The sequence below is a fragment of the Centroberyx affinis genome, unplaced genomic scaffold (genome assembly GCF_046629955.1).
Source record: "Centroberyx affinis isolate AG114_WGS23_722 - 3 ecotype Tasmania unplaced genomic scaffold, CSIRO-AGI_Caff_v1 ptg001260l_1, whole genome shotgun sequence".
In the NCBI taxonomy this organism is placed as follows: Eukaryota; Metazoa; Chordata; class Actinopteri; order Beryciformes; family Berycidae; genus Centroberyx; species Centroberyx affinis.
Genome location: NW_027279771.1, coordinates 205,092 through 220,629, shown reverse-complemented (window position 1 = coordinate 220,629; position 15,538 = coordinate 205,092). Strand labels below are relative to the sequence as shown.

Here is a 15,538-nt window from a genome sequence, read left to right as displayed (position 1 = left end):
CCGTGTGATGGTTTGCTTTTTTGATGAATACATGAAGAAAATATGTGTATGCCAGTTGTTTTGAAATGTGGTCAACCCAGTGAGTAAATCAACCTGTGTGTGTGTGTGTGTGTGTGTGTGTGTGTGTATATATGTGTCTTTATTTGTACATATTGGTTACACGTTAGTACTGTATAATGAGTCTTCAGCCACGAGAGGGCAGTGTAGGCACAGCTTCAGCTTTACTTTGGATTTGTCTTTGAAAGGTGAGCCTGCGGGGTCACAACAGCTAATTTTCAACATTTCCACATTTAATATAAACGTATTATTAGTCTGCTTTTCTTTTGGATTGATATCTCTCGCTACTGTATTATGGAAGACAAGTGTCAGATGACCTACATTGCTGTGCGTCCCTCCCTACAGTGGGGATTAAATCAATCATCTCGCTATCAAGGTGGGGTTCCTGATTCAATTAGCGACAGTTCTGAGATATGATACAGCCGGATACAGTACAGGATGCAATCAGGTTTCTCATTGTAATGATTAGGCTTAGATTAAAGATTACACCAAATAATTATATTTTTATATATTATATATATTTTAGAACAATAAGAATTGGGATAACATTCACCAAATCAAGTTGCGGTGATGTAATGCGGTGGATTAAAATGTATCTGTATGTATAGGTAAGGTAATATGTCAATCACTGCTGTTGCTAGCCAATTACAGATCGATTGATTGTGTTCCCCAATGATTATTGGACACTGAAATTATATTTCCATAAAGGTGGGTGGGACATCTGGCCCCGGCCCCATCTTTGGATTTCGATTGGTTTAGGGTTACAGATTCTCAGTTCTTGATTGGCCAGAGTTCTTGTGCAAGTAAAACAGGAGGGGCTTGGTGAGAGATGATTTCCGTTATGTGTTGTTTGACAGCCAGTAACGATTGACGGGAGTCCCTCAGTTCAGGTAAGCTCATAAATCCAAACATCTTCTTTTAATAACCTGTCTGTAATGTATCGACCTACCTCTAGTCGGGTTTGTCTTAGCTAGTTGCTTGATTGTAGAGATTTTTGTTCAGTTTTGGTGAGTAACCAGTGGTGAATAGTATTCGTTCAAGTGTGTCAATAGAGCTCAGATTGCGCTGAACTGTCCCCGCGGAGGTCAGAAGAGAAAGAAAAGGCATCAGGAACGATCTTAGTCTCATCCTTTCTGCTGGTATCGAGTTGTATTATCTCCACACAATGATTACAGTAAACCGCCATCGATAGCGTCAATTGCTAATCTAGCTAGCTAACGTTTGTCAGTGTTTCTAGAGCATCGTAGACTTAGCCAACGTTAGCTACCAGTAACTACAGATTACGTTAAATACGACAGCCAGCTGAGCCAAGTGCCCCGTGCCCTGTCTGGTGGAAAGATGCTTAATTCAACCCGTGGATTTAAATGACGATTGCCAGTAGTGTTACCAGGAAACGTTAAATGTTTTCTGCTAGTGCAAAAGATACATTTCGTGTTCTTCTGTGAACGGGTACCAAGGCCTACAGCTGTTTCCCGGCTGTCACCTATAGGTTTAATGTAACTGTTAGCTAGCTAGCCGACTTTAGTCCCACTGCGTCAAAACAGTCTCGGTTTCCGCCGGCGTGAGTAAAGTCGTAGAGAGGTTCAGAGGGAGTTTAATGGAGGAAAGGTCCACTGTGATATTCTGTTAAGCGACTCCCTGTCAGCGTCCCATGTTTACAACACGACCAAACAATCCTGCCAGGTCATTTACGAGGGGTCTGTAAGGAAACACCCCAGGGTGCAAATTATGCAAAACTATTTTGGCAAGAGGGAAATATGAGCTGATCTCGTCCTCTGAATTAACCTTGGTTGTCAGTACTGACACGACTATTTGCCTATGCTATTATCCAGTGCCCATTTAGTTGTCATTTGCTGAAACCTGAAATGACATACTAGTTATTGCCAGGCCATAGACTTATATTAGTGTGCACGATTTGGTAGACTTTCGGGGTCAAAGGTGATGGACCGGTTCATGTCTAATCCAGTTTCTGTTCTCTAGGAGAGTTTGCAAGTTTGTGTTGGGAATATAGCACACTCAGCCAAATATCTTTTTCTATGTAACCTTCCTCTTTTACGAAAGGTGGAAACTTTGTAACTTTAAAAGATATTTATCTGGTAAATAAAGAAATTGCAATCCGTGCAGAGAAAATCAACAAATACTGTATATTTGTGCCAGTACACCATTTTGAATCGTTTTATAATGCACACATGCCACCTTCTAAGCATACATCTATATAGTCTAGGTTCAAATACATTACAACTCCCCTAAAACCTATAGGCTTGGTTGTTATTGTTATTGTGAACCCCATGGCCCAGAGAGTGTGTTGTGTGTTGAAAACAGACCTGGTTGTGTCCGGCCCTAGACAGTGGAGGTCAACACTAGCTTCATTGTCTCTTGAGGACAATGGGAGTAGGCCTGCATGGAGGGAGGCACTGCTAGGAGGCTAGAGGTTGGCTACTGTTTCAGCTCAAGGAGAAAGCTGGCCTGTGCTTTTGTTACTGTGTTATTATCATGTATGAGGCTGTGTAGAGAAAGAATAAACTGAAGCAAACTGTGATGTTGTGTAGCAATAAGTTGTGGTCAACTTTCTGATGTGGAACAGTCAAGGCCTTCCTTTTGCTATAGAAGGTGCTACACTGGAGGCAAGGCAGAAAACTTTTTCAAAATTCACAAACCAGTTTCACTGCTCCACCAGACAATTTTCGGAACATAGGACCTCCAAATCATGGTTGGCTACCTGCCCAAAATGATAGAGTAGACTGAAATAGCAGCCACAGCCAAAATTTGCCAGCATTTGTATTGTGTTAATTTCCCAATCTTGAGTGAATGTCAGACAAATAGCAGGTCATGTGAAGTTGCCAGACAATTTTTTTTCTTCCCTTTGCATATTCACATTTTCAGTTTCTGTATTGACGTCTGGGAAACTAGCCTATTAGCCTGTAAATGCATATAAAGAGATGAGGATTGTGTCATGTTAGTGTAGTTTTATTAAACACATGTTTTAATGTTATAAGTCAGTATTGGACACCAGAGCAGCCCCGTTATGTCTATATTAAGATTCTCAGTTGAGAGAATATGGCTCTGTTGAAGCCTTGTGAGCCTCACAGCAGCATCCTGTGGTTTGTTTTCTGACAGACGGGCTTGCTGTATGTAACATGACACTCCATCCTGAGCCTTTCACTGATTTAATTTCATCTGCACAGCAGTTCAGCTGCCCGCTCCCAGGCACTGATGTCATAGATTAGTGTAGGAAATACAATAAGACCAAAGATCCAGTTGATGCTAGCTTCTGTTGTTATTACTCTGTTGTTATTAGCTACTTTAGGCTAGACAAAATCATTGCTAGAGATTTGCCCCAAATTTCTGTAGGCATAATATCAGCACAACACATATCCACAGATATCATTTGTAGCCTAGCTAAATGCCGATTATGAGAAATTAATGAACAAAAAAGGCTTCTTGTCATCACAGTGAGAGACAAGGTGCGTGTTACATGCTATCACATCACATCACATCACATTTTATTGGCAGATAACATGGTAATTGATTATTTTGCCCTTTAAATATCCACATCAATATCTCATGCCACTATCCCTTCTTTAGACCAAGATAGCCTATTTGTAGTCTACCCTATGGGTAACATGCTGTCTTCTCTCTAATGGCCCCAGTATTATCTGCCATTGGCCGTTAGCCGCTTGCTTGTTTACAGGCTACACACTACTCAGTGAACTAGCCTACTTTGTATGCCCTCAGCAAGTATAGAGCCTATGTTGTTAGCCTGCTTGTTTTCCCACTAGCTCACTTTCTGCTGGAGAGTAGGAGTGGGAAACCAGTGGAGTTCAGTGAGCTAAGCTAGCCTAGCTGTTTATTTGTCCACAGACAGTGAATGAAGCCTGTTGTCCCAGCTACATATGCCTGTGTCAGCTGAATCAGTCTGCATTAGCAGAGGCAGGCAGAGAGGTGGAATGTGGCAATGCTGGATGGACTTTTGGAAGTATTGCTCCTGTACAGTTGCTCTGGTTATACTGGGCAGCTCCCAGATGTGAATGAGTCTGGTTATATGACTGTGTAGCATGGCAGTGACTCCTAGAAAAGAGCATGTATACGTAGCCAAGACTCCTCCCTGAGTAAATAAAGGTTACAAAATAGATTTATCTGTTTCCACTGGAATTCAGGCGCAATGTGTAGATAAGTGAGATGAGAGAAAGGAAATAAATTGGATGGGCAGAGAGAGAGAGAGAGAGAGTGACAGTCCCTGGTAAACTGCAGCAGACAGAGACTGTTTGCTGCTGACTCTGTCAATCAAGCCTCATCCAGGAAGGGAAATAGAGGGAGAAAGAACATATTTTTTAACTTGGGAGGGTGAGAGCAAAAAAATAAAACAACAAAATTACAATACTCACTAATGCCATGCCCAAAATGGAAGAGGCTGCATTTTTTTTTCTCAGAAGGAAAGACCTCTCAGATAGGTTTGTAAACAAGGTATTCTGGTCCTGTACAGAATCCCTGGCTTACACATCAGGTTGTACGTTGGAGAAAATCTCTCCACCACTACTACCAACACACACACAGACACACACAAACACACATTCACACAAACACACACACACACACACAAGTGTTAAAATTCTGTAGAATAACTACAGCAATTGCAATTCATACAACCATCACATTTTTCAGTATGATTTCTTTTTGTCAATATCATGCTGCCCATTCTGAAATGCTAAATCCCCAAAAGAAGTAACCCAAATTGATGGGTAGGGTAAGAGGATCATCCCTTGGGGAGATGGATGGAGAGAGGAGGATGGATGGATAGAAAGAGGGGAAGGGGTTACCATCTGGGTAGGATTTTATCTGGTATCTAGACGGCCTGGCCTTAGTGTGTATGTGTATGTGTGTCTGTGTCTGTCTGTGTTTGTGTGTGGGTGTGGGAGAGAGAGAGGGAGAGAGGGAGAGAGAGCCTCTGACCCAGTGTTCTCAGAGGGAGGGGGGGGGGCAGTGCTAGAGGATGCAATAATTTGATTCTTCTAAAGCTCAGAAAGAGGGGTTTTGAAGGAGAGATTAAGTATGGGTTATTACAACCCGGGAAGTTAAGAGTACAAAGAGTCCAATTATGGGCTCTGTGAAACCCTCTGCCCACGGGAAACCTCTGTTCATATTCTCTTTCTGTGTCTTCTTACGTCTTCTGCTGGTGTATCTACAGTATGTGCATGTGCATAGTAAAAATAATACATTTTATCTACCCGCGTAAACACATCTCAAAGCACTACAAGAAAAAGGCAGTTGAAAGCAAGTGAAACACAGCAACTAGGAACTAAGAACTAGGGCTGCAACTAACGATTATTTTCATTGTGATTAATCTGTCTGTTATTTTCTCGATTAATTGATTAGTTTTTTGGTCTATAAAATGTCAGAAAATGGTGAAGAATGTCGATCAGTGTTTCCCAAAGCCCAAGATGACGTCCTCAAATGTCTTGTTTTGTCCACAACCCAAAGATATTCAGTTTACTGTCATAGAGGAGTAAAGAAACCAGAAAATATTCACATTTAAGAAGCTGGAATCAGAGAATTTTGACTTATTTTTCTTAAAAAATTACTCAAACCGATTAATCGATTATCACAATAGTTGGCGATTAATTTAATAGTTGACAAATAATCGATTAATCGATTAATCGTTGCAGCTCTAGCAAGAACCAAACAAAAGCAAAGCAATGGGGGTAAAAACACTGGTGAGGTAATTTCGTGGTTCACAGAAAAGACATTTCTGTAGAAAGGTGTGTCCCACAGGCAGGGAGCGGCCTCACAATCAGCGTTTCACTTGCTTTTAATTGTGTTTTGCTTGAGGGTATGAGTGGATGTTTGTGGGGTAACAAGTTCCTGGTAATATGATGGTGCATTTCTATGTATGTTTGCTCCTGTGTGTGTGTGTGTGTGTGTGTGTGTGTGCATATCTGATGAACATTTCCTTAATGTGTTTGTTTCCAGTGGCCGTTGATGGACCATCCCTATGAAGAGGCGGGGTTAGAATGGGACAGAGCACCTCGGAACAAGAGGTCCAAGGAGACACCTCCGAGGTTGGTGCACAGTTTTGTGTTTACTTCATGTATTTGCACGGTGATGAAACACAGAAGTCACATGATATAATGCAGTGGGGAAATACAATGCTGAAACACAGAAGAGAAATGACACCACAGATTTGGGTAGTTGAGAGATTAAATACAACTAGAAATGAGACAGTACATCGGAATAAGAAGTCCAAGGAGACGTCTAAAAAAACATCTCACTTCAAAAGAGAAAAGGGGAAACACACACACAAGAACAAACACAAGAAAAACACACACACACACACACACACACACACACATGTGCGTGCTTTATCTGTACCTAGGAAAATGATGTGATTAGCATGAGATTAAAATAGCAGAGAGGTTCAACTTGATCTAGCGACATCTAAGGATACAGAAAACATGTTTACACCGCTCAGCCCGGCTATCTAGTACAAACTGTACAAACTGAAGGGAATTTTGATAGTTGTATACAGGCTTGCAGTTTTTCAAACTCCAAACAGTTTGTGCTTACACTTCCAGACTCCATTGCACTCGGAGCCTCCTGTGAACCATCAGCTATCAGCTACAGTACACTGGTGTGTGTGCACATGCCTCTGCCTGTGCTCTCACCATCTGTCTGTCCATCGTCAATATCCCCGGTCTCCAGCTGAGGCCTTTTAACGCCAAATGACCCTCGCCTCCCCCCACCAATCAATAACCACTGATAACAGACATGCAGTCTCTGATTGGCTCTCAGCCAGAGCACTAAAAACCTATAGGACTTCCGCTAAGAATACTGTATCTGATGACTAGCTAACCACACACACACACACACATGCACACACATGTCTTGGGTTCTGATATTGTAGTAAAACAAACAAGCTTATCTTGGCCACAGGATCTTTCCACTCCCTACAGCCTGGCTCTGAAAACATTTCCTTGATGAGTGAAGAAGTACCTGAAGTACCTTGACCTGATGTTATTGAACTTGAGTGATAAAGGTCTCATTGATCAAGCTAAAGGGGAGGGCTACTCTGCTTTCTATGAATAGTTTGGGTTCCTATTATCTTCCTCTGTGGCCTACTTGTTTGAGGAAAACAGTGCATAAGATTAGAATAGACTTTCTCTTTGTTGTTGATTATTTTCTTGTTCTTATGTTTTTTTCTCCTCTTGTTTGGTGTGTTCCTTTGCTTTGCTTTCTTTCTTGCTTGCTTGCTTCCTGTCTTTCTCTCTGTATGTCTCTCCCTCTCTCTCTGCCTCACCCGAAGCCCATCTCTGTCAGATTGCATTATATCTTGTTGTGTACCTATGGGCCTGTATGTAGAGAAGCTTCATCCTATCATGTGAGCAGAAGACTGTGTTATTACTTACATCCATCTCTTACTGACAAGACTGATAGATGGAAATCAGTTAAGGCTAGGTCACACTAGATGTGTTCCACGCCTATTCTAAGCATGACTTGACCTTCCAGATCGAAGGAGTGACTCAGGGCTGGGAGGTGCAGATTATCCTGTAGTGTGAACAGGTTCAAGACTGCAGACTTTGGCCCTTCTGACAACTGCAGACCAGTCAGAGCCCCACAAGGCCCTTCCCCATTGCCTTTGGTTTTGTCGGGCCCAGTTTGTGCCCAATACTGTGCAAGAATTTACTCAAGACCAGTCGTTTAGTCTGTACTAAATCTTGTTGTCTGACCTGGGCTTTACTACAACGATGGTCGTTTACAACATGCAGGCCTGTTGTCTGCAATCTTAGCAGCTCCACATCTGGAACCCTTAATCTGTGTACATAGGGAACAAAGCAAGGGAGGACAAGGCAGCTGGGAGTTCATAAGATGCTGGTTATTGTAATGGAGTTTTTTATAGAATAAACAGTGGAAATGAAACACTGGAAAAGGACTGGGAGGGCGGGCATGTGAAAGGGCACAAGTTTAGAGAAGGGTCACATTTGCAAGCCACTGTGTCCCCCCACCCCACCTCTCTCCCTATACACTCATCCAAATGCATATACACACACACACAAACACACACACACACATAAGCGGGGCTAATTCAACTCAGATGAGATGCTACATCATCATCCCCCTTCTCCTGTCTTTTTCCCTAGCACTGATAGCCAAACATTCCTGCCTCCAGGGCAAATCCCTTATTCCCACATTCCATCACACTTCACTGGAGCTGAAGCCTCCCAGGAACAGGCTCACACAGCGCTCCACTCTGAATATACTAACTAGTTGTAGCCGTGAGGTGTGCTACCAACCAGCTAGCAGGCCTACTGTAGCAGTTTTTGGAGTGGTTGTTCGGTCAAGTTAGTCATGTGTCTCTGTGTTTCTCTGTTGCATCAGGAAGGGTTCAATAACATCAAGACATTCGTGGAGGAGGAGCTACAGACGAGCATGGTGAGCGTTTGATGAGGTTTCATTGAGATATTTTGTCATCATTGAACTCATTCATTCATCTCAGCAAGATTCCCACGATTATCACTACCAACCGCCATGGCTAGAGTAAATCAGAAATTAAGAAAATGTAATTTAGCTCAGTATTATTCAAGAAGCATGAGTAAGTATAGGTCTAGTATAGGATAATGCTTCTATCATGATTATGTGTACAAATAAATATAATTTTAGTGCTGCAACTTGTACTAGATTCAAACCTGGGACCAAAATGGAGATGAACATGCAACCCCTGCTACAGAGTACTTCAAATAATAACGCTGATTTTGTTATATTGTAATTAGGTTTATAATTTCATTGCTTTTGTCTTTGCACAACCTTATACTCTCCCTGCACATACAGCAACTCTCTCTCCCTGTCTCTTCCCCTCTCTCTTCAGATGGTGGGGATGGTGATTGGCGCAGGCATCGCCATAGTCCTCATCGCCATCCTCATCTTCTTCATCCTGCGGAGGATCCAGCTTCGAAGTCAGTAATCGGCGAGCGTTTCTCACCAAGCGCTGATAACACATAATGACAATTATGGCAAAAAGAGGACTTGTTTCATCTGTTTATTTCTGTTCCAATTTGTCATTTCCCATGTTTCACAGACCTAGAAGCCCAGGAAGCGCCCAAGTACCGTTTCCGCAAGAGGGACAAAGTCATGTTCTATGGGCGAAAGATCATGCGTAAGGTGAGTGTCTAGCATGGGGATGATGCCTCAAGAGCCACTATACTAGTCAATATGCTTGTTGTCCTGGGCTGGCAGGCTGGGCCATCTACTCACAATGCCAAGGGTTCAAGTCTGACTCACAGCCTGTGTTGCATGTGTCATCCCCTCTGGCTTTCCCATTTTTCCGGTCACTTTCCTCTTTCAGCTGTCCATTGAAACAGTAATGCCATACGAATAACCTGTAAAACAATACACTAGCAGTCCTTGCTTCACCTCCTTTCTGATCATAATGTTGCTCTTTCTCATCAGGTCTCCCAGTCTACCTCTTCCCTGGTGGGTACATCCTCTTCCTCCCGCCCACGCCTAAAAAAGAAGCAGAAGATGCTCAACATTGCCAAAAAGTACGTCGGAAAGCTCACTCTCACCAGCCGTTGACCTCCATTATCGTATAGTTCATTACTTGTTGACCTCCATTATTATATCAGCCAACGGTTTCCCATCTCTTCCTCCCTCTCTGTCTGTCCCGCTGTCCCTCTGTCTCTCTCCTGTGCAGGATCCTGCGCTTTAAGAAGGAGGTGCCCACCCTGCAGGCCAAGGAGCCCCCTCCCTCAGTGCTGGAGGCTGACCTCACAGAGTTTGATGTGGCCAACTCCCACCTGCCCTCTGAGGTGCTCTACATGCTCAAAAACGTCCGGTAGGTTGGCCCTCTTTGTCATGTGTATGTGATTGTGAGATTACTGTATGTGCCAACTTATATAGATTAAAGATGTGTGCATATACAGTATTTGGAGTAAAAGCAGTTGATTTTGTGATAGAGAACATTCTCTCTAGGGCCTAACATAGGGGTGTTCATGGGTGTCTTTACGTCACAGAGCTGATTTGCATGGAAGATAAGCAGCTCTTGCAAATCATAAGGGAGCTTTGCTACTGTCAACAGACACGCCTTAGAGATGTGTGGTTGTCAGGCATTTGCTTAGCAAAAGTACAATTTAACACATATTTTAAAAAGCCCTGCATTTCTGCAGACTTGTGTTTAAAACGTGAAAGATATTGATTATGCTGAATATAAACCTAGCCAGAGGAGCTATATGTGTGTGTTTACATAATCTGCACCAACTTGAAAGTTAGACAAATTTAACATTAGCCGCTACCCTCTCTGTTGTCCTGCAGTGTACTGGGTCACTTTGAGAAGCCGTTGTTCCTGGAGCTGTGTAAGCACATGGTGTTTGTGCAGTTCCAGCAGGGGGAGTACGTCTTCAGACCGGGACAGCCTGACAGCAGCATCTACGTGGTTCAGGACGGAAAACTAGAATTGTGCCTTACTGGAACGGTATGGGGGCTAATATGTTTGTATGTGTGTGTGCATGTATGATGGTTGCTTTTGTCAATGTGCTCTTTTGTGTGATGTGTGTGAAAATTTAATGCATACTCATGATTATCCATACAAACGAGTGAGGAACATTATTAAGGGGCTTAACCATGAGCCTTAAATTAAGCAGAATTCTGGCTTTTAACAAATGATTAGCGCCTATTAGTGTTTGAGTCAGATAATCTCATTAGGGATTTAGGGGAATATGGCTATTAGCAAAGGTTGCTCTCTGAATGACATATAAAAAGCTCACAGCCAGTCGCAAGGACATTCAGCAAGTCTTAGATGGGATATTTTTCTTAATTGAGATCTCGTTTAAATCTAGGATTAGTCTTAATCCATGTCTGTGAAACTGAGTTTAGGTACTCTAAATTCTGAGGAGAGGAACTTTTAAACAAAAAGCTGTTGCCTTTTTGTGTACCAATAACTTTAAAACTGGCATTCAATCAGATACTTTAAATGTAAAAAATGGTACAGTAGATTTTATTGTCATTCATGAGTCATTGCATTTAAAATTGCTTTTGTGGAATAACAGCAACTCCAAGAAGCAGACTGCAGCCAAAGTTTTGAACACATTAATCTTGTCTTTCTTTTGTCAAACAATAGAGTACAAGATAAATTTTGAAAAAGCCATTATTGGCGGTGCTGTTATCCCATGGGGGGAATTTCTGATGAGGTTTTCTCTTTTTGGACAAGCACCCTTGTCCCACAAAAGCCTCATGTAAAGTGCCACTGTATCTCTGTCTTTATTAGTCACATCACTACTTCATACTTCTACTTGCTTATTCCTGTTTTACAGGATGGCAAAGAAAGCGTGGTGAAGGAGGTTTATCCAGGCGACAGCGTCCACAGCCTCCTCAGCATCCTGGATGTCATCACGGTCAGCCGCACCTACTTCTTGCCGCACCTGAAAACACGCACATACATGCAAGCTGCGTCACACACACACACACACACACGCATCTCCCACACATAATGTCATAAACACACACACGCACATATATATATTTTCAAATACCATCCTACCACTTCCAGCCACAAATTCCTTGCTCCTTACATCATGGCGCAGTCACTTCCTGGCTTGCTTAACCAGCCTTTCGACATCGGCTCACGCTTTACTCACACTTTGAACTCTTTTTGCGCAATGCAGTGCAACATCTTGCATAAGTTGGATGGGCAATATTCATCAGACATTGGACATCAGAGATTGTGATTAAACTTCAAAGTCCATCTTAAATGGGGAGAGTTAAAATGAATATGGCCATGAACATTTATATATTTTGTCTATAAGCTATTAACATCGAATTAACATTGAATTTACAAGCAGAAATTTCTCACTTCAGAGCTTCTGTTAATAGATTTAGGAAATGTTGTCTAAAGTATTGACTCCCCAGTATGTCCTAATGTGTGTGTCTGTTGGTTGTGTGTGTCCAGGGCCACCAGAAGCCATACAGGACGGTGTCGGCACGGGCAGCTGAGGTTTCCACCGTTCTCCGTCTACCTGTAGAGGCCTTCCTCTCCATATTCGAGAAATATCCTGAGAGCCTGGTGCGAGTGGTACAGGTGCGTTGTGTGCAAATCTGTTGATCCTCTATTTCAGTTTGTATTTTCCATTATGTTTTCTATTATTTATTATTTAGCTCGGTAGGAAGGGCATGATGCTAACACGGCCATATTTAGGGCTTCAATTCCCACTGGGGCCACCCATGCTAGAAATTGTATTTAAAAGATTTTGATTTTGATTTCAGACAGCTGCTAATGCTCTCAGTTATACATTTGATCACTTACCAAGTATCCTTAAGATTTACTGTATATGATTTATTGATATTTGTTGTACCAGTTTACTAATCACTATGATGTAACTACATTTCAGTAATTGTATTCCCATTATTGTAACTACTTAAACTGAACTTTCAGTGTTTGTAACTTAATTAGTAATAATCTCGGTGAGGTTTTGATATAAGCTCATTTTGGGCTTTTTACCTCACCTGCACATGTACATTTATTTCCCTTTCTTTCTTTGGTAATTCTCTTCATGTTTTTGTTGTTGTTCTTTTTGCTTGTTTGTTTTAATATGTACAAATAAATGAAACTAAACTAAATGTATGTACTCATGGTACTCTAAGGGATTTTGGATAAAAGCATCCATCTGATTGGATATGATATGTCAAATCACATTGTTTCTGTTTCATCTGTTCAGATCATCATGGTTCGTCTCCAAAGAGTAACAGTCCTGGCCCTGCACAACTACCTGGGGCTCACCAATGAGCTCTTCAGTCATGTGAGCTTATCACATACACACACACACACACACACACACACACACACACACACACACACACACACACACACACACACACACACACACACACACACACACACACACACACACACAACCACACACACAGTGCTACCACCAAGACAGGTTTTTCAGTGTACCGCCACACACAGCACACCAGATAGTCCCATGCAACATCTGAGGCTAATTCAGTTTGGCATTCATCAGGAATGCTGCATCATTAGCTCAGTACACATGCTGTTTTTATTTTGACTTGAGTCGGTCACTGCTAATATAATGCCTCTCTGCCTAGCCTCCCACCACACACACACACACATACACAAATGTACTGTCTGCTACACACACATGAACTGGCACACTGTCCCACAGGAGATGCAGCCCCTGCGCCTGCCGCCCCTCTCCCCCCACCCAACTCGCACCAGTCCCATCCGCCACGGCAAGCGCTTCGGCAGCCTGACGGTATCTGAGGAGCACCGGGAAGCTGCCGTCAAGGGTGAAAATTCAGGTGGGGAGAGAAGACTATAAACAGTCTGATAGGGTCTGTCTGAACAAGGCACAAGTCAAAAATGTGGTGTGTAGCTTTTAAAATGACTAAAAAGAGAGCGAAGAGTCTTTGAAAGGCTAAGTCTGGCCCTATCAAAGACAGTCAAAACCACTGTGGATTGTTGAGAAACTTAATATTATTTATGTATTTATTGGTTTCTATTAAAAGCATGGCATCATCACCCTCCAATTTGCTCCGATGCCGATTTTGTGCTTGGTAGCTCGTTAAAACGCTGCACCTGTGGTTTATGTACAGGAGGGGAACAAGGGAAGGATGGAGCAACAGTGCCAACTCTTAGCAGGACCATCTCCATGCCTGTGGACATCGCTGGTGAGAGACTTTTCTGCTGTCATAATAGGGTTTTCTCAACATTTTCTTTTACAAATACACACGGTATGATGTAACTATCCCATGTGCTGTTTTGGGTGAACACTTATATAGAAGCATTGCTTGGACGCTAGAGGAAAAGAGGGTGGGTGAGGAGCTGGTATGTGTTTGGATTTAGCAAGTGGATAGCTTCCTTCACAGATTATTTGATGAATTAGGACCACCAAAGGGTTCAATGCTAAGCTCTGGTGTCCCAGAACCATGGCTCTCAAAACTCTCAATACTATGCCCATCTACTGTACACTACCTGCTGTAACTAGTCTTAGGGTGCATTCACACCAGTCATGTTTGGAGCAGTTTATTTGAACTCTGGAGCGTTTACTCCTTTAGTTTGGTTCATTTGGCCAGGTGAGGACGGTGAGACTTTCTCCATTCCAAGGTTCATGCAATCCTTTAATTCAAACATGAAAACAATACAAAATTGAGATGCAAGCAGTTTTCAGCTGACAACAGCGGTTTATTGGATGAAGGCTGAAGTCTGAAGAATGCTATCTGATTTTTGTCCGTGCAGGTATACAGAAAAGCCTGAGATCAGACTTTGACATGGCATACGAGAGGGGACGGATCTCTGTCTCTGCAGAGGATGGCAACACCCCTCCCACCTTCACACGGGTCAGTACACTACAGACACTTACACAAATAAGATAAGATAAACTTTATTGAGTCCCTGAGAGGAAATTGGGTCACTGCAGCAGCAAAGGTAGGGGTGTTGGTTTGAGATATGGATCAGAAGGTAATAAAGGATGTTACTTATTATTAAGGATATATACAGTATACACATACAGTATATGAAATGTAGTGTCTCTATAATGCTAATAAAAAATGTTCTACTTGATGGCTGACAATAAATTTTCGACTATAACTACATGTACATTATTACATTATCCTGTAAACAAACATGGCACACTTCTAAATGTCCTTCCCCAATCTTTAATCATTCCAAAACACTATATATCCATTTTGAAAATTTTAGTGCAATTTTCATTGTTCAATATATCAAAATCACAGCTTTTTTATATAATCTGAAACATTACTGTTTTGCAAGTAAAGGTCTTAAGATACCTAATTATCTCACTAATAATTCATAGCGAGTTTTATTTTTGGACCAGCAATCATTTTGTAGGAGCAGATGCTCCATTTTTCAACTGGAGGAAGCCTTTTTTTGGAATGAGACTCATCAGAGTTTCTTGTATATCCTTGCAGTCTGTGTCCCAGGACCAGCGGGAGAGGAGGGTGACGGTGGATGAGGTTCCCTCCGGAGTCTACCTGTACCCAGAGGAGGAGTCAGGGGTGGACAGCATTTTTGCGCCTCTGCCCGGTCGGCCCAGCGCTGCTCTGTTTGAGGAGGCCCAGAAAGAAATCCTCAAACTCATGAGGATTGAGGTTGGTTTAACTTCTTTTTAATTTATTTTTTGATGATGTTTACCAGTGGCATGTTTACTCAGTTACTATGTAGTGGTATCGCAGGGTATTTACGCAGTCTGTTTATTATTATATGTAACAGCCACTATTAAAAAGAAAGGAAGAAAGGAAAAAAAAATCTGCTCCTATCACAACACAAGCTAACATTATGTCATTTTGTGGATGCTTTGATCCAAAGCATCTTACAGTACCATAACTATGTACATTTTTAGCATGAGTGGCCCCAATTGGAATCAGACCCCTAACCCTGGCATTGGTAAAAATGGAGGCAGGGCAAATGCATGTAATGTCTGTGGAAGGAGGCGGATGGAGTGAGATAGATTCAACTTCA

General features: G+C 42.2%; 1 protein-coding gene across 5 annotated transcripts in view; it reads left to right on the top strand.

The window, feature by feature from the left end:
• The first annotated feature begins 902 nt into the window (after nt 1-902).
• Nucleotides 903-15,538, top strand: part of pnpla6 (patatin-like phospholipase domain containing 6) — a 33,018-nt gene continuing 18,382 nt past the window's right edge. For all 5 annotated transcript variants that reach the window (XM_071525061.1, XM_071525059.1, XM_071525060.1 and 2 more), the window contains exons 1-15: nt 903-947; nt 6,025-6,113; nt 8,428-8,481; nt 8,915-9,002; nt 9,125-9,207; nt 9,496-9,587; nt 9,740-9,880; nt 10,357-10,516; nt 11,355-11,435; nt 11,990-12,118; nt 12,756-12,836; nt 13,224-13,359; nt 13,654-13,728; nt 14,297-14,397; nt 14,989-15,168. In XM_071525061.1, coding sequence (XP_071381162.1) covers nt 6,066-6,113; nt 8,428-8,481; nt 8,915-9,002; nt 9,125-9,207; nt 9,496-9,587; nt 9,740-9,880; nt 10,357-10,516; nt 11,355-11,435; nt 11,990-12,118; nt 12,756-12,836; nt 13,224-13,359; nt 13,654-13,728; nt 14,297-14,397; nt 14,989-15,168 — 1,449 coding nt within the window. In that variant the 5' untranslated portion in view covers nt 903-947; nt 6,025-6,065. The remainder of the gene's footprint in view (nt 948-6,024; nt 6,114-8,427; nt 8,482-8,914; nt 9,003-9,124; nt 9,208-9,495; nt 9,588-9,739; nt 9,881-10,356; nt 10,517-11,354; nt 11,436-11,989; nt 12,119-12,755; nt 12,837-13,223; nt 13,360-13,653; nt 13,729-14,296; nt 14,398-14,988; nt 15,169-15,538) is intronic.